The 18893-nt window shown below is 45.3% G+C and overlaps 1 protein-coding gene across 2 annotated transcripts in view; it reads left to right on the forward strand.

Annotated features, from left to right (window-relative positions):
• Positions 1-18536, forward strand: part of ZFP64 (ZFP64 zinc finger protein) — a 113629-nt gene extending 95093 nt beyond the window's left edge. For both annotated transcript variants that reach the window (XM_032142455.2, XM_058433053.1), the window contains 4 exons: positions 3888-4034; positions 5030-5092; positions 14098-14349; positions 17168-18536. In XM_032142455.2, coding sequence (XP_031998346.1) covers positions 3888-4034; positions 5030-5092; positions 14098-14349; positions 17168-17877 — 1172 coding nt within the window. In that variant the 3' untranslated portion in view covers positions 17878-18536. The remainder of the gene's footprint in view (positions 1-3887; positions 4035-5029; positions 5093-14097; positions 14350-17167) is intronic.
• Positions 18537-18893: the final 357 nt, after the last annotated feature.

An 18893-nucleotide genomic window follows, 5' to 3' on the forward strand; every position in this document is an offset into this window, starting at 1 on the left:
CATCTGAGCCAGTTTCTTGCTCACAGAGCAAGAGTCTCAAAAGTATGGTTCCCAGACCAGCATCGGCATCAACTGGGAACTTGTTAGAAGTGAAAAATCGCAGGCTCCACCCCATACCTACTCAATCAGGAACTCCAAATGGGGAGCCCATGCCACCTGTGTTTTAAGCAGCCTTCTAGGCAATTCTGACACACGCTGATGTCTGAGAACCACTGGCTGTGAGCTGTGCTTCTCAAATTGTAATGTGCTGTCCTCAGGAATCACCTGGGGATCTGGGTAAAGTACAGACTGGTTCTGTAAGTCTGGAGTAGGGCCTGAGACTCTGCTACTTTTTTTTTTTTTTTCTTTGAGATGGAGTCACTCTCGCCAGGCTGGAGTGCAGTGGCACGATCTGGACTCACTGCAACCTCTGCCTCGCAGGTTCAAGCGATTCTCCTGCCTCAGTCTCCTGAGTAGCTGAGATTACAGGCACATGCCACCACACCTGGCTAATTTTTTTTTTTCTTTTTTTGTATTTTTAGTAGAGACAGGTTTCACTGTGTTAGCCAGGATGGTCTCGATCTGACCTTGTGATCAGCCTGCCTCGGCCTCCCAAAGTGCTAGGATTACAGGTGTGAGCCATTGTGCCCGGCTGAGACTGCATTTTTAACAAGCTCTCAGGTGATCCTGGTGCTCTAGGGACCGCCCTCTGAGTAGCAAGGACTTATAAGTAATAACAGCAGAATCATCTGGCAAGTGCTTCAAAAATGCAAGACGCTGAGGCCAGGTGTGGTGGCTCATGCCTGTAATCCCAGCACTTTGAGTGGTTAAGGTGGGCAGATTGCTTGAGCTCAGAAGTTTGAGACCAGCATGGGCAACACGGCAAAAACCCTGTCTCTACAAAAAAAACAAAAAAACAAAAACTAACCAGATGTGGTGGTGCATGCCTGTGGTCCCAGCTACTCGGGAGGCTGAGGTAGGAGGATGGCTTGAGCCTGGAAGGCGGAGGTTGCAGTGAGCCATGTTGGTGCCACTGCACTCCAGCCTGGGTGACAGCGAGACCTTGCCTCAAAAAAAATCACAAGTCCCTGGAATCACAAGTCCCTACTTGATCCACACTACCACCCCTCCCCCTGCCCCTAAGTTTTCAGTGAGTATAGGGTAAGGCTTGGGAAACTACACTGAACCCACGATCTAGGTGATTGTGACACAGTATCAGGATTACACTTGGAAGAAACATTGGGAGTAGGACTAGTGCAGACTGTCTCAACCCCAGCCCTATTGACCTTTGGGGCTGCATTGTTTCCTTGTGGGGGCTGTCCTATGCACTGTAGGATGTCTAGCAGCATCCCTGGCCTTCACTCACTAGATGCCATTCTCAAACATGCATGCAAACAGAATCATGACAATTGAAAATGTTCCAGGCATTGCCGAGTGTCCTTTGGTGGTAGAATGGCCCCCAGCTGAGAGCCACTGGACTAGATCACTTGTTGAGGGGCTTCGAGCACAGCTGCTAGGATGTGAAATCTGTAGTCCTCACTTGTGACATCTGAAGCCACACAACTGTATTTACTCAACTTAGATGACACTGTACTGAGAACTTACATTTTTTCATCTTGTTTAACTCTGCAACTCTGAGGCATGTATGTTATCTCCTTTTGCAAATGAGTAAACTGAAGCTCAGAAAGGTTAAGTAGCTTGCCGATAGTCGCACAGCACATAGCTGAGCAAACCGTCTGCCTAAAACTGAAGCCCTCATCACTGTGCTCTACAGCCTCTCATGCTAAGATTCCTTTACCCGCACAAACTTCTCAATAAAAGCGATAATCTACCTTTTGTAATAACCTTAGGACAGAGAAAGTCCCAGACCTTGGCCTATAATTCATAAGCTAGTCAATCTTTTAAGACTTTAGATGGCTGTACACAGTGGCTCATGGCTATAGTCCCAGCACTTTGGGAGGCTGAGGTGGGCGGATGACTTGAGATCAGGAGTTCAAGACCAACTTGGCCAACATGGTGAAACCCTGTCTCTACTAAAAATACAAAAATTAGGCAGGTGTGGTGGCACACCTTTGTAATCCCAGCTACCTGGGAGTCTGAGGCAGGAGGATCGCTTGAACCCAGGAGGCAGAAGTTGCAGTGAGCTGAGATGGTGCTGTACTCCAGTCTGGATGACAGAGTGAGACTCTTTCAAAAAAAAAAAAAAAAAAAAAAAAAAACTTTGGGAGGCCGAGGCGGGTGGATCACGAGGTCAGGAGGTCGAGACCATCCTGGCTAACACGGTGGAACCCCATCTCTACTAAAAATACAAAAAATTAGCTAGGCATGGTGGCAGGCGCCTGTAGTCCCAGCTACTCGGGGAGGCTGAGGCAGGAGAATGGCGTGAACCTGGGAGGCGGAACTTGCAGTGAGCCGAGATCGAACCACGGCTCTCCAGCCTGGGTGACAGCGAGACTCCATCTCAAAAAAAAAAAAAAACTTCAGACCTCGATAGGACCTTTTTTCCTTTTAGATTTAAGTCTATTTTGAGATATTTCAGAATCTTCTAGGAGTACTTAATCTTTGCTATAGGAATCTTAAAACTTATATATTAGATTGAAACATGAAATTATTTGACCGTTTTGGCTAACAAAAATGGCAATTTCACCTAGTTCAACCTTCCTAAAAATAGAATAATATAGTGAATTCTCATCCATTGATCCACTTCAACCATTAATTGCATGTGGCCAATCTCATTTCTCCTTATGCCAGCTCTCCCCCTGCCCTGGATTATTTTTTTAAGACAAATTTGCATATCATACAACTTGTAAATGTTTCATCATTCATCCTTAGACTATGGGGAATGCTTTTTAAGCTCTAATTCCATTTTCACACCAATGTATAAAACCTCTGTAGCAAACTTCCAGTGAGTGAGCACACTTCTTACTATCTCAAACAGCTTTTCCAGCATATTCTAATCAGGAGCCAAGTAAAGTCCCGACATTGTTGACCACCTCAAGTCTCTCAGTCTCTGGTTTTTCTCTTCTTCCATCTTTCTTCTTTCAAGTTATTTGTTGAAACAACTGTTTTATCCTGGAGATCAGTGATGTGTGGCCTGTGACCTTTTGCTGAACTGAGGCAAAACAAATCAGAAATCCAGAGTAAGCATCTTAAAAAAAAAAAAAAAAAGTTTGACATTGCCATGGCATCCAGCTTTTTGCGTATCTAATGGTTCTTTGGGCTCTTTTTGTCTTATTCCACCTCTCTCCTAATTCATGTTTATTATATTTTACAGAAATATCAGCCTGGGATAGATTAGAAATTGTTTGAAAAAACTAGGTCTTCACGCCATTTAAGAAGTACTCATATTATGTTTTTTAGTTTAGATTTTGCCAGTTTCCCTGTTACGTGACAGTGTCCTGTCCCCTGTATTTCTTGGAAACTGTAGTAAGGGGAGGAGGACTTTTGCAAGACAGAGCATATATGGCTTGCTTTTTTTTTTTTTTTTTTGTAAAGACAGAGTCTTGCTCTGTTGCCCAGGCTGGAGTGCAGTGTCATGATCTCGGCTCACTGCAACCTCTGCCTCCTGGGTTCCAGTGATTCTCCTGCCTCAGCCTCCCGAGTAGCTGGGACTACAGGCACACGCCACCATGCCTGGCTGATTATTGTATTTTTAGTAGAGACAGGGTTTCACCATATTGGCCAGGCTGGTCTCGAACTCCTGAACTCGTGCTCCACCCACCTCAGCCTCCCAAAATGCTGGGATTACAGGCATGAGCCACCCCGCCTGGCCACATGGCTTTCACTTTTTTTTAATTTTTTCTGGAAAGGTGAAGGGAGGTGAAATAAGCCCAAACCTACTGTATTCTAAGAGTTAGCATGGTGGTTATAATTGAGAAACTAAGCAAAACCTTATGCCTCAATTTTAGCTTCAGAACTTGATGAAGTTCCAAAAGCAACCTGCCTCTCCGCCGAAAGCAGTGACACTCCGAAGGCCCCTGTCATCACTCTTCCCTCAGAGGCAAGGGAACAAATGGCCACCCTTGGAGAGAGGACATTCAACTGTTGCTACCCAGGTAAGAATAAAACCCAGCGTGCTGAGCCCTTTCTGAGCCAAGCACTGATCTGCAAGCCCTGCGTGAATCCCCGAGCTGCCTGCTCGTGTTACTCTTGCATGCTGACAACATGCGAGCATCTACATCAGCACACGCAGCCTTCCCTGGGGGCCTAAGAGTCCTGTAGCATCCAGAGCTCAGCGTGGGACTCGCCAGAACATTGGATTCATAGTAGCTTCCACCCTGAGGTTATACATATACAGACACTTTTTTTTTTTTTTGGAGACAGTTTCACTCTTGTTCTTGTTGCCCAGGCTGGAGTGCAATGGTGCGATCTCGGCTCACCACAATCTCTGTCTCTCGGGTTCTAGCAATTCTCCTGCCTCAGCCTCCCAAGACAAGGTCTTGCTCTGTTAAGGCTGGAGTATAGTGGTGTGATCATAACTCACTACAGCCTCCAACTCACTGAGTGCATGTGATCTTCCCTCATCGGCCCCCTGAGTAGTTGGGACTACAGGCATGCCCCACCATGTCTGGCTAACTTTTTTTTTCAATAGGTGGCGGGAGTCTGTTACCCAGGCTGGTCTCAAACTTCTGGCCTCCAGTGATCCTCCCACCTTGGTCTCCCAAGCTTGGGGATGGCAGGCATGAGCCACCACACTCAACCAAGTTTCCCTTTTAAGAATTATATTTTTCAGGCCGGGCGTGGTCGCTCACACCTATAATCCCAGCACTTTGGGAAGCCGGAGTGGGCAGATCACCTGAGTTCAGGAGTTCAAGACCAGACTAGCCTGGCCAATATGGCGAAACCCCATCTCTACCAAAAATACAAAAATTAGCCGGGCGTAGTGGCAGGCGCCTGTAATCCCAGCTACTCGGGAGGCTGAAGCAGGGGAATCTCTTGAACCCGGGAGGCGGAGGTTGCAGTGAGCCGAGGTCAAGCCACTGTACTCCAGCCTGGGCAACAGAGCAAAACTGTCTCCAAAAAAAAAAAAAAATCTATTTTTCTTTTCTAGGTTGCCACTTCAAAACTGTCCATGGCATGAAAGACTTGGACCGCCATCTCAGAATCCACACGGGTAGGTATCCATTCTGTTCAACAGCTCAGTAAGAAGATAGGAAGTGAATGTGAATTAAGCACTAGGGACACAGTAATGAACAGGACAGTCCCTGTCTCATCTGCCTCATGAAATTCAGTCTAGTGGGGTGGGCTTGGGAAAAGGAGCAAAAGGGCTGTGACATGAAGATGAAGCGGTTGCTAGGATGAGCTACACAGAGCCTGTGGCTATAGTAATCTTAGAGCAATAAGGTGGCTTCTTAAAGTTGCTTTTTTTTAGGGCAGCCAGCTGCTGAGAAGAGAAATAAGACTTTCTGAAGCAAAGGAGTGCCATAATCCATAGCAGGAGTCTACAAACTGCAGCCCATGGGCAACTCCAGCCTGTTGGCATGCTCCTTCATTTACCTATTGCTTGCAGCTTTCTGGCCTTACAAGAGGTAGTTGTTACAGGGACTGTAGGGTGCACAAAGCCTAAAATACTATTTTTTGTTTTGTTTTGTTTTGTTTTTGAGACAGAGTCCTGCTCTGTCACCCAGAGTGCAGTGGTGCAATCTCAGTTCATTGCAACCCCCGCCTCCCAGGTTCAAGTGATTCTTCTGACCCAGCCTCCCGAATAGCTAGGATTACAGGCGCCTGCCACCACACCCAGCTAATTTTTCTATTTTTAGTAGAAATGGGGTTTTGCTATGTTGGCCAAGCTGGTCTCAAACTCCTGACCTCAGGTGATCCACCTGCCTTGGCCTCCTAAAGTGCTGGGATTACAGGCATGAGCTACCATGCCTGTCTTGCCTAAAATACTATCTAGCCCTTTACAAAACACTTTGCCAACCCTTAGTCTGTAGTACAAATCCTGTACTTGCATGTTTGAGTTGAGGATATTGGTTCTTTCAAAAACCAGTCTCAGTGGCTTAAACGTAATCTGGTTTATTTCTTGAGTACATCTTCAGAGGCACAGAGTCCACAGCTGGTCCAATGGCTCTGCCATCCTGGACATGTGGTGTAGCCTCTGGGTCCGAGGTAGCTGCTGTAGTTCTCTGCATCTCTTAACCAGCGGGCACTGAACGTGGGCCAGGGAGCCCACAGTATGCCTCCCTTGGGCTGTGACCCAGAAGCAGCAACCCTTCTGACCTAGGGGAACATGAGCAGGACTTAGTCATGGCCACACTGAGTGTCAAGGGGGCATGAGGGTTGTTGTTTTTGTTTTGTTTTGTTTGTTTGTTTTTTTGAGATGGAGTTTCGCTCTGTCACCCAGGCTGGAGTGCAGTGGCACTATCTCGGCTCACTGTAAGCTCCGCCTCCCGGGTTCACACCATTCTCCTGCCTCAGCCTCCCAAGTAGCTGGGATTACAGGTGTGCACCACCATGCCCTGCTAATTTTTTGTATTTTTAGTAGAGACGGGGTTTCATCATGTTAGCCAGGATGGTCTCAATCTCCTGACCTCATGATCCGCCCGCCTCAGCCTCCCAAAGTGCTGGGATTACAGGCATGAGCCACTGCGCCCGGCCGAGGGATGGTTTTAAGAGGGGCAGCACATGTCCAGATGAGCCTCTGGAACCCCTTCACTGAGAGGACAGAGATTTCAGAACAAAGATGGTGGTCTCTGTCCAGAAAGATGGGCATTGTGCTATAATAGAGGGCCACTTGCCTGGGGATGGTGGATCACGACAAGCGTGTTAGCAAGGAAATGTTTGATCTTCACCCTGAAAGACAGGCTACCAGGATGACGACGTCAGTGAAAGCATGCAGATTCAGGAGCCGTTTGAGGAATCTCAGAGTAGGTGACTTTATCCTGAAAATAACTTGAGTGCTTGTTCTCAACTGGGGCTAGGCTATTGCCATTCAGTGAGTGGAGGCCAAAAATCTTAAAATTCACAAGATAACCTTCACAAGAATTAAAGGCCTGGAACATCCACAGTGCTGGGGTCGACCCCTAGATTAATGTTTTCTTGAGGTACTGCAGAGCATGCTGGGGATCCAGGACATATAAGGTAATGCCTTGTTCTTGAGTTGGGTAAGCAGACGCACCTCCCTAGTGTAAGCAAACTTAGGCCACTTCTCTGGGCCCAAGGTGACTGCTTTAGTTCTCTGAATTTAACTAATGGAAAGTAGGAGAAAAGGCATGGAGGCCTCACGGTATTCCTCGCTTGGGGCGTGACCCAGAAGTAGCATCCTTTGTGACTACTGGGACTCAAGTAACGGTGGTTTAAAGCCCAAGTATTTCTGCACCATGACGTTCCAGGTGTAAGTGATCAGGCTGGTGTGGCACCGGCCCAGTGGTTTCAGGGACCCAGGCTCTTGCGTTGCTTTGTCATCCCAAGGGTACAGCTCTCATTAGCCTGCTCCACAATGGCCTTCTGCCACCTTAAAGGCACATCACTCGAGCTCATCTGTTTGGCCAGAACTTAATCCCATGGCCACTCCCAGCTGTGGAAATGAAGGCTGGGAAAAGGAAGTTTCTCCTATGTGGTCATGTGCCCAGCTACAAAGAAGGTTCTGTTACCAAGAGAAGAGGGGAAAGGTCAGGGTGTCTCTGACCCAGCTGTAAGTGGGAGGCAGGGATTCTAACATGTGGTTCTTTTGGATTGCCTAAGTAAATTAACATATGCAAGTAAGTTTTCTCTTTCTGACTTTGTATTTGACCTTGTGTGCCTTGGCTTTGGTGCTTCAGTTCAAATTGGAGAGTAGCAGTCAACGCAAACCATCTGTCTTATTCCTCATCATGGGCATGCTTCGATGTCACCATCATTGTAGGGTTAGAACCCCTGGGATTTTGGTTGAGATCACTTATCACATTCGTTTATTTCTAGCTTTCTGAGGTTGGTTTTCTGAGGTGTGTGTTTAATTGGGAATAGTGATTGCATTTCAAATGTATTGCATTTTCCTTTTTATTTATTATTTATTTATTTATTTATTTTGAGACAGGGTCTTCCTCTGTTGCCCAGGCTGGAATGCAGTAGTGCAATCGGGTTCAAGTGATCCTCATGCCTCTGCTTCTCGAGTAGCTGGGGCTGCAGGCATGCCCCATTACGCCCAGCTAATTTTATTTTATTTTGTAGTGATGAGGTCTCACTATGTTGTCAAGGCTAGTCTCAAACTCCTGGCCTCAAGTGATCTTCCTGCCTCGGCCTTCCAAAGTGCTAGGATTACAGGTGTGAGCCACCCTTCCCCCCAGCCCTATATTGCTAGCTTAAGATGGTCCTGTGGCATTTATTTAGCTTCGTAAAGAAGACTGATTTATGTTTGTATTTTTATCCCACTTTGTATTTCTTCACTTGGCATTGGTATCAGGTAGCTGTTATAAAGTGAGCTGAAGCAAAATCTTTCTCTATGCTCTGAAACAGTTGACTATAGAAACGACTTTCCTTGAAAGTTTGGTAGAACATGCACGCAGTCCCCTCTCTGCTCCACTCCGTAGGAGCATAGGAGGATAGATTAGGCTGAGATAGCAATGTCAACCTCAGTGACAACTGAAGACTGCTCCATATATGCCACTGTCCCCCACAGTCACCCCAGCTGCGTTCCTTGTGGTCTTCTCTCCAGGACCCAGTTGGTAGATCTGCCTCTGTCCAGAACAGCCAGATGAAGGCATTCTTGACCTTTGTTGTGCTGTGCACTCCTGGCAATTTGGATGGACTCTTCTCAAAAAGATGTCTTTAAATCTAATAAGATATATCACATTTTTGAAAATCATATTATGATATAATCATCAATGTTAAATGTGCAATTTTCATACTTTCAAATTTCATACTTTAAACCCTTGCTACCCAAACTACAGTTTGGGTAAGACCAGAAGTGTCCGCATCAGCTGGGAGCTTGGTAGATCAAAATGCAAGAACCCGGGCTGCACTATAGACCTACTGAATCAGAATCTGCATCTTAATGAGACACTCCCAAGTCCGGGTGGTTAATATGCACAGTAGTCCCAGGGAAGCCCTGCATTTAATGTCAGGAGCTAGTGGCTAGCATATTAACTACCCTAATTGCAGAAGTGAGCATAAGGGATAACTTGGAGAACTACAGCGAGTGTAATGTGGTACGACCACATTTCATATCCATTGACGAGGATTCCCAGCACTGTTATTAGTGTGGTTTATTGCCTACATCCATAACTGAAGGCAATGCTAAACAGTAGTTAGAGGTAGGGAAGATAAAAATGTAATCATTTCCCATATAAGATCTTAGACCCCTGAAATTTTATACACAGACCCCAGATAAAAATCTCCTGATGGCCAGGCACAGTGGCTCACGCCTGTAATCCCAGCACTTTGGGAGGCTGAGGCAGGCAGATCACCTGAGGTCAGGAGTTCAAAACCAGCCTGGCCAACATGGTGAAACCCATCTCTACTAAAAATACAAATATTGGCCAGGCGTGGTGGCAGCCACCTGTAATCCCAGCTACTTAGGAGAGTGAGTCAGGAGAAACGCTTGAACGTGGGAGGCACAGGTTGCAGTGAACCGAGATCGTGCCACTGTACTCCAGCCTGGGTGACAGAGTGAGGCTCTGTCTATAAAAAAAACTTTTTTTAAATCTCCTGATTGGGAACACCGCAGGGTGTCTTGGGCAAGAGAAACAAGTGTGAGGAACCACACAGTGGCCCTTGACAACAATTCTTGTCACTTTCTGTCATATTTCATTAGCCAGAGTACGCCATGCCCAAACCAGAGGCTACTGGGACAGGGAAGCATAATTCTCCCCAGAAATTACAGCAAATACTTGCGAACAATAAACAATTTACCTTAGGGAGTAGATCTTTAACATAATTTTTCATTGTTATCGATCTGTTTCGTTTCGGTTTTGTTTTGTTTTTGAGAGACAGTCTTCCTCTTATCCAGGCTGGAGCACAGTGGTGCAATCTTGGCTCACTGCAAACTCTGTCTCCCAGGTTCAAGTGATTCTCATGCCTCAGCCTCCTGAGTAGCTGGGATTATAGCCATGCCACCACCATGCCTGGCTAATTTTTGTATTTTTACAGTGGAGATGCTGTTTCACCTTGGCCAGGCAGGTCTCGAACTCCTGACCTCAAGTCAAGGCGGATCTGCCTGCCTTGGCCTCCCAAAGTGTTGGGATTGCAGGTGTGAGCCACTGCACGCGGCCTGTTTTCGATCCTTTAATCCAGACTTTGCAATTTTACATCTTCCTGGACCATCACCCATCTTACTGAGTCTTCTAAATTTATCGGGGTAAAGTTCTACTTAATAGTCACGATTGACTTTGTGTGTCTGTAGTCCCCTTCTGCTTTTCCAAAGTCTATTGTAATGGTTCTCAACTAGGTACAGTTTCACCCCCCAAGGGAACAATGTCTGGAGACATCTTTGATTGTCACAACTGGGGAAGGAAGGGTTCTACTGGCATCTGGTGGGTGGAGGCCAGGGATGCCCCTAAACATCTTACGATGCAGAGGAAAGCACCAAACAGCAAAGAATTGCCAATAATGTTGAGATTAAGAACCCTGATCTGTTGGTATCCTCTCTTTTTGAGTTAAGCCTTCCTTCTTAAGCACCATTTTTACTTCTATTGATCAAGTGCTATACGTAGCCTCAATTCTTTCTTTTGGTTTCTTGAATTGCATACTGTGCACTTGATTTCAGCATTTTCTTAAAAGTGAACTTAAATCTACAAACTTCTTTAAAGCCATTATAGACTATAGGTTTTTTGTTTGTTTTGTTTTGAGACGGAGTTTCGCTCTTGTTGCCCAGGCTGGAGTGCAATGGCGCAATCTCGGCTCACCACAACCTCCACCTCTTGGGTGCAAGCGACTCTCCTGCCTCAGCTTCCCAAGTAGCTGGGATTACAGGCATGTGCCACCACGTCCAGCTAATTTTTTTGTATTTTTAGTAGAGACGGGGTTTCTCCATGTTGGTCAGGCTGGTCTCGAACTCCCAAGCTTAGGTGGTCTGCCCACCTTGGCTTCCCAAAGTGCTGGGATTACAGACATGAGCCACCACGCTCAGCCACGCCATAGGTTTTGAAATAGGAAACTTACCTGTTTCTGGAGTTTGTAATCTAATTTTGACAAAAACTGTCCCAAAAGACATTCTAAAACTTCCAAGCTGACATTTTTGAAAAACCATTTGTGAAGCCATGTTACACTCATAGAAGTTTGACTTTTATCTACATACTGAACTCTCTCATCCATATGAAGTTTTTAATGGATTTTACCATGATTTCTATTTTGTCTGATGCTAAAATTGATGTTCCTACTTTTTTTAAGCATTTTTCTAGAATTTCTATTCTGTTCCTATCACTTTGATTTAGGTATCTTCAGAGCATTTAGTGGCTTTTTTTTCTTAATTTAACTTAAATATATTTTTTAACTTTTATTAAAGTAGAGATGAGCTCTCCCTGTGTTGCCCAGGCTGGTCTCAACCTTCTGGCCTCAAGCAATCCTCCTGCCTCGGCCTCCCAATGTGCTGGGATTACTGGCGTGAGCCACAGCACCTGACCTATAATTTAAATCTTTAAGAGGGAAATGTAATACATTTTTGTTTATAATATTTACTTTGACATCTAGTTATCTGATATTTGATGTGATTTTTATTTTGTGCTGTCTATGTTTGGTTTTTTCGTTTCATTGAGACGAGTTCTTGTTCTGCCACCTGGGCTAGAGTGCACTGGTATGATCAGAGCCCACCTCCTGGGCTCATGTGATCCTCCCACCTGAGCCTCCCAAGTAGCTGGGACTACAAGGGTGTACCACCACACCTAGCTAATCCTTTTTTTTTTTTTTTTTTGTAGAGTCAGGGTCTCAGTATGTTGCCCAGGCTGGTCTAGAACTTCTGGACTTAAGTGATCCTCTCAAAGTGTTGGGATTACAGATGTGGGCCATTGTGCCCAACCAAGTCTGTCTCAAAAAAAAAAAAAAAAAAAAAAAAGTCTTGCCTTGTTTTATCCCCCCGGGTGGGGAGGTGAGGGGTCACGGCTCACTGCAACCTCCTCCTCCTGGGTTCAAGCCATTCTCCTGCCTCAGCCTCCCCAGTAGCTGGGATTACAGGTGCGCATCACCAAGCCCAGCTAATTTTTGTATTTTTAGTAGAGACAGGGTTTCACCATGTTGACCAGGCTGGTCTCGAACTCCTGACTTCATGATCTGCCCACCTTGGCCCCCCAAAGTGCCGGGGGATTACAGGTGTGAGCCACCATGCCCAGTCGCCCCAACCAAGTCTTTTGATGGTTGTTTTTCTCTTGTCTGAAAGCTATACTTTTTCCATAGTACTATTTTCTCATATTCCTATCTTACCTTCACCATCACCCTTATTTTTTATTCTGGTGTACAGTGTTTAAGTGTGATACCAAGTCATATATCAACTATGTTCTCCTCTCACTGAATGCTAATTCAAGTATAAGATTCTATTAAAACAGTTTCTATAGAAAGTTGAAGATCCTGTTCCTATCTTGCTAGCATCCACTGTTCTGAGGAGCTTTATGCTGATGTGAGCATTTTTCTGGTGGTCTTCTTTCTGGAAGCTTCCAGATCTCACCCTTCTTAGAGTTCTGAAATTGGACCACCCTGCTTCTAAATAAGATGCATGTCTGTCTTTAGTGTTGGGAAATAATTCTTCTTTGTTCTATCCTGAACCATCTAGAACGAGCTTTCTTGTCTTACCTTTTGGCATCTTTTCCCTCTTGTCCTTTTGGGAGATTCTTTAGCTGTATCTTCCATTTCTAAGATTTTTCTTAATAGGTGGCTTTTTGTTTTTGTTTTGTTTTTATAAGAGCAGTTTTAGGTTCACAGCAAAAGTGAACCTAAAGACGAGAAGATACAGATATTTCCCGTATGCTCCCTGCTCCTCCACATGCACAGCCTTCCCCATTACCAACATTACATTTGAGTCATGCGTTTTTATGATAGATGAACCTGCACTGACACAACATTCTCAACCAAAGACCATAGTTTACAGTAGGGTCCACTTTTTTTTTTTTTTTTTTTGAGACAGTGTCTTTCTCTGTCACCCAGGCTGAAGTGCAGTGGCACGATCTCTGCTCACAACCTCAACCTCCTGGGCTCAGGTGATCTTCCCACCTCTGCTTCCCAAGTAGCTGGAACTACAGGCATGCACCACCACATCTGGCTAATATTTTGTATTTTTTGTGTAGAGACAGGGTTTTGCCATGTTGCCTAGGCTGGTCTCAAACTCCTGGGCTCAAGCGATCCACCCACCTCAGCCCCCCCAAAGCACTGGAATTACAGGTATGAGCCACCGCACTTGGCCAAGGTTCACTCTTGGTGTTGTACGTTCTGTGGGTGTGGACAAATGTATGATGACATATGTCCATCAATAGCTGTCATTTGACACCCTTTTTTGCTGGTCAACTTATTAGAACTTTTATTTTGATGTCCATGGTTGTCATTTCTCTAATTTCATTTCCTCCCTTTGCTTTAGTAACTAAGTTCTTGACTTGGGTATGTCTTTCTGGTTCTGGCTTTCCTCAAGCATTTGTTTATTGGGTAAACTAACTTTTATTTAGATATGATCAGCCTGGAAGGGTTGGGCTAGGGGGTAGTGATGAAACATGGCTGGATGGAAATGTTCTGGGTATGTGGTCTTCTGCTGTCCCTGGCATCTCTAACTACCAGGCCCTTGTATTCTTTTTCTGACCTCAGCACCCTTTGACCAACAGCCTGGGGGGAGATGTCGTGCTGCTTGCTGTTTGGAAGAAGTGAGAGGAAGGGGTCCACCTGACCATTCTCTATGTGGTTTATGAAGCTGTCCAAGATCCCTACAGCTGCCACTTCTTATCCTGAGTACTTCTATAACCACTGCCATTTTTCCCAAACAGAGTTTGGCCTATAATTTCCTCCATCAATCAGATTTTTATGTCATCTTTCCTTTAGGATTTCTGAGCTATCAATGAATGACACCCATTCTTGTTTCCCAATATGCTGATGTAGACGTCAGTATCTTCTCTCTCGGTATTTGGACAGGAGGAGGCAGCACACTCATATGCCCAGGCTACCATCTTGGTCAAATCTCTGTAGCCATCTTGACCAAAAAACCCTTAACTTTGACTCCTTATGTGTTTGAAGGAGACAAACCACACAAGTGTGAGTTCTGTGACAAGTGCTTCAGCCGGAAGGACAACCTGACCATGCACATGCGGTGCCACACCAGTGTGAAGCCACACAAGTGTCACCTGTGTGACTACGCCGCCGTGGACAGCAGTAGCCTCAAGAAGCACCTGCGGATCCACTCTGATGAGCGGCCCTACAAATGCCAGCTCTGCCCCTATGCCAGCCGCAACTCCAGCCAGCTCACCGTCCACCTGCGATCCCACACGGGTGAGTCCCCAACCAGGAAACCTCAGTCCCTTACTTTTTCTCTAATTTCTTAACCTTCAGTTACTTAACAGCACAAGCAACTTAAATGACTTGGTGTGGTGGAAGTACAATAATTTGGAACTTCTGTGAAAATGGTGAGATTTGTCATTTTTCTGTTGCTGGAACAACAGCTTTTGGTAAAATATGACTGACATCTGGGTTTCATATCTTGACTACATAGAATCCAGCTGGGAGTGGATACCCACTATAACTGCCAAGAAGCCAAGGATGTATCTCAAGTCAGACCTATAAACTAGATGTTTCAGTAAATGTATACACTGATTGCATGGCTAAATTTGGAATGTAGCAGGATCCATTAAGTATAAATAAAAATCACAAACTTTTAATCTTAGGAACTTCCTTCCTTTCTTTATGGGACCCTACTGAAATAATGATAGGACCAACTCATTGTGGCATGGAAAAATGGGGTTTGAGATATTCATAAAGATGCTCATAAGTTGAAAATTTTCAGTGAATTCCTGGGAAATGGTGAGCAGACAGGAACATAGTGATGTTTAAAATTGAGTATAGAAAGCTGTGTCCCAGCAGACAAATGGGAGGCAGCCATACAGTTGGAAGCCAATGTTCCCAGCCAATATCCAAGTGCCCTGAGGGCTCTGGGCATGGAACAAGCATGTAGACAGCCAGGGCCACAAAGCTTGTAGGACTAGCCAAGGCCTGGCAAAACTGCCCAACCAACCCAGTAGCAGGTGAAACCTCTGGCATCCATGTCTAATCATTAAACAAGTCTACTTTCCCAAATATAGTCAACCAAGGATCATGAGTCATTTATAGGAAATGAATGGAATAAAATGAGCCAAGTCAATAACTATTCCTGGAAGTAAGAGTACTTGGGTAATTTTCACGTTCTAATTGGTATCTACCCACTGGCAGAAATGTTGTATACAAACAGAGACCTATGAAGAGATAATGAGAACAAAGAGGTATGAAATAAAACTAGGATTGCTAGCTATAAAATTAATTTCCCAGAGATTAGGGGGAAAAAACTGGGTGAGTGAACTGAGAATAAGAGCCAGTCCTGAAGTCTGGTTTCTGACCAGGTCTAGGAAGGAAAGAAAATGGAAGTGAGAAGAAAATAGAGTGAAAATAGAAAATCAAATGAGAAATGAAGTCCACAATTCTAAGGGGCCAGGAAAGTAAAAGTGCTCACAAGATTCCAATCAGGATGGAAGGGAGTGGACAGGGGACATCTATATCTAGAAATATGTCTGGGTAGTATTGGCTTCTAGGAGACAATGGAACAGTGCCCTCAAGAGTTGGGAAATGATTTTGAACTTAGAATTCTATACCCAGCCAAACTACCTCAAGTATGAGAGCAAAATAGAACGATGTGCAAGGACTCAAGACTTTACTCCCAGCCACCATGCTAGTGGGAGTTACTAGAAGATAAACTCTAGCAAAGGAAGGGAGAAAACATCTGGCATGAGATATTTGATATGTGAATACCTGAATATGGCTAACTGGGATTGCAGCAAAGAGAAATATCAGGCTGATACTTGTATAGAAGGTCAAGATAAACTAAATCAGAAGTTTTAAAAATCCATTTTAAAAATTCCATGTGAAAGTTACAAAATTATGAGAGTGGATGACTTCTGAAATTGAGATTCCTTTTTTCAAGAAATACAGTCTAATCAAGAAGCAAGCTAAAGTGTGCCCCCAAATGAGCAGCGTGTAAGAAAAGAAAATAAAATTATATGGGTAGTTACTCCATCCACTGGCCTGAGTGTGACAGCAGACTTATAAGGAAGTGATTGTAATCCTGGTGCAGTGTTTGGCTCTGATGAATATCACATTCCCAGTCACCGTTTAAATCATTTATAGTTGGCTTCTGAACTTGAAATCTGAAAATGATTATGAGAATTCACCAGACAGAATGGAAATACTTTTTTACTTAAAGGTGAAAAGAAAGCTACTTCTAACAAGTGAGGAGTTAAGTGTGGAGAAGAGAGTGAATCTTCATAAAATCTCAGAAGCTGATGGACTAAGATGTGAGGCTACTACTCAGCTTAAAAGTGTAAAAGTCACAACTACCAGAATGCAGGGAGAGGCTAGGGAAAGGATGGGATGTGTAGGATAAGATGCTTGTCTTCGTGTATATTCAACTGACATTTAAAGCAGCAACCTCCAAAACAACTAGAAACCCTTAACAATGTCTCCAGGGAATGGGACTCTAAATTAGAGAAGAGACAATGGCTCTTTATTATTTGTCCCCTGCTGCCATAATTATGCATTAATATTATAAATAAAATTTAGCCTGTAGTTATAAAAGTAAGAAACTTTAACTTGAAATACAAGCTCAATAACTGATGTCATATAGATGAAACACTATAGTAAGCATCTTCACGGGTCTTAGCTTGATTTGAAGCAGTCGTTTGTAATTTAAATCTCACTTCTTCCACATTCAGTTCTGGGATGTCAGGTTAAATGGGAGTTTAGATTTGAAACTGAAGGGGTCATCAAGAGTATGGACTTGAGTGCCACAGTGCCTGGGTTCCAAATCCCTGCTGTTTGACCTGAGTCAAGTAACTTGACCTCTCTGAGCCTCAGTTGCCCCATCTGTAAAGTGGGGATAATAGTACCCACTCATAGGATTGTTGTGAGGATTGCATTAATATACACAAGTGTTGTCATTAGGAGATTGGGGGTAGAGTTCACAAAACCCAAACATCTCATTGCGGCCAAGTGTGCTGAGGCAGGTTGGGGTGGGAGGGTCTGTTTTGCCTGCCTGTTCTAATGGAAACACACCTTCCATTGCTAGGGGATACCCCCTTCCAGTGCTGGCTCTGTAGCGCCAAGTTCAAAATCAGCTCAGACTTGAAAAGGCACATGATCGTGCACTCGGGGGAGAAGCCTTTCAAGTGCGAGTTCTGCGACGTCCGCTGCACCATGAAGGCGAATCTCAAATCGCACATCCGCATCAAGCACACCTTCAAGTGTCTGCACTGTGCCTTCCAGGGCCGGGACCGGGCTGACCTCCTGGAGCACAGCCGGCTGCACCAGGCCGACCACCCGGAGAAGTGTCCAGAGTGCAGCTACTCCTGCTCCAGCGCGGCCGCCCTGCGCGTGCACAGCAGAGTCCACTGTAAGGACCGTCCCTTCAAGTGTGACTTCTGCAGCTTCGACACGAAGCGGCCCAGCAGCCTGGCCAAGCACATCGACAAGGTGCACAGGGACGAGGCCAAGACGGAGAACCGGGCCCCTCTGGGCAAGGAAGGGCTCAGAGAGAGCAGCTCCCAACACGTGGCCAAGATCGTGACGCAGAGGGCCTTCCGCTGTGAGACCTGCGGCGCCTCCTTCGTCAGGGATGACTCTCTGAGATGCCACAAGAAGCAGCACAGTGATCAGAGTGAGAACAAGAACTCAGACTTGGTCACCTTCCCACCGGAAAGCGGTGCCTCGGGGCAGCTCAGCACCCTGGTCTCCGTGGGGCAGCTCGAGGCTCCCCTAGAGTCCAGCCAAGACCTCTAGCTCAGCCGAAGAGGGTGGTCGGCTGTCGGAACTTCTGACCAGTGCTGTTGCCCAGCTCTCCAGAGTTGAGGCCGGTGAGACAGGCTTTGGACACCGCTTCCGGGGCTGGCCGCTCCAACTTCACAGGCCTCCAGAGGCGATGGCTGGACGACAGTGACGAAAGCAAAGCAAAGCAGGGCTGTGGAGGCTTCTCACATTTGTCCCTTCCCTCCAAGGATTATCTGAGCAAGTCGACTTGGTCATTGAAAGGCGGGGTCTGCCAAGCCCTGCTCTATCCAATGGGGATAGCTTCTACGTAACGGATTCCAATTTTAAAACTGATCCATCTCTGATGGAATTATTAAACTAGTTAGACGATATAGAAAACTAAAACTAATCTCTAGAGTGGAAAGGGTTAAAGTGAGGAAGGTGTACATGAAGGGTCTGGGGTTGCTGGAAAACTTCTATTTCATAACCTGGGTGATCGTTCTAAGAGTGTTTGCCTTATATGTTTGTGTGGTTTCTTTTACCTGTTGTCTTACAATAAAAAAGGCAGACTCACGGTAGCATGATGTAAGGAACACTCAATTTTGCAGCCCTCCACAGACAGTTACGGTAGGAGGTTCTCCATCCCCAGCCCGCACCCCATTCAGTAACTTAATTATAAACGCACATTGGATTTCTCAATGAGTTCCTACTGTAGTAAAATCAAATGCAGTTTGATCTGGAGGTGGCGCCAAAGATCAAGCTAACTAGCCCAGCCTGTGCTTGTCTGTTGTGGAATTCAAAATTCTGTTTACTTCTATTTGGAGAGAAAAGTCCAGGGGCCCAGTGGGCCCTGAGCTTGGTGCTGGGATATGTGATACGTGGGACAGCCTCACACCAACATCTGTTTCATCACGGAAAGCATTTAGTGTTTGCCGAACCGACAAACTACTGAAAATCCAACCTCTTCTCGTAGATGGACCTTTAGGAGGTTATGAAATCTCAGTGGATATAATACTTATCCAAAGTTTCTTGGTTTCTACTTTTGGCAT

Source organism: Hylobates moloch, unplaced genomic scaffold, assembly GCF_009828535.3.
Source record: "Hylobates moloch isolate HMO894 unplaced genomic scaffold, HMol_V3 SCAFFOLD_21, whole genome shotgun sequence".
NCBI lineage: Eukaryota > Metazoa > Chordata > Mammalia > Primates > Hylobatidae > Hylobates > Hylobates moloch.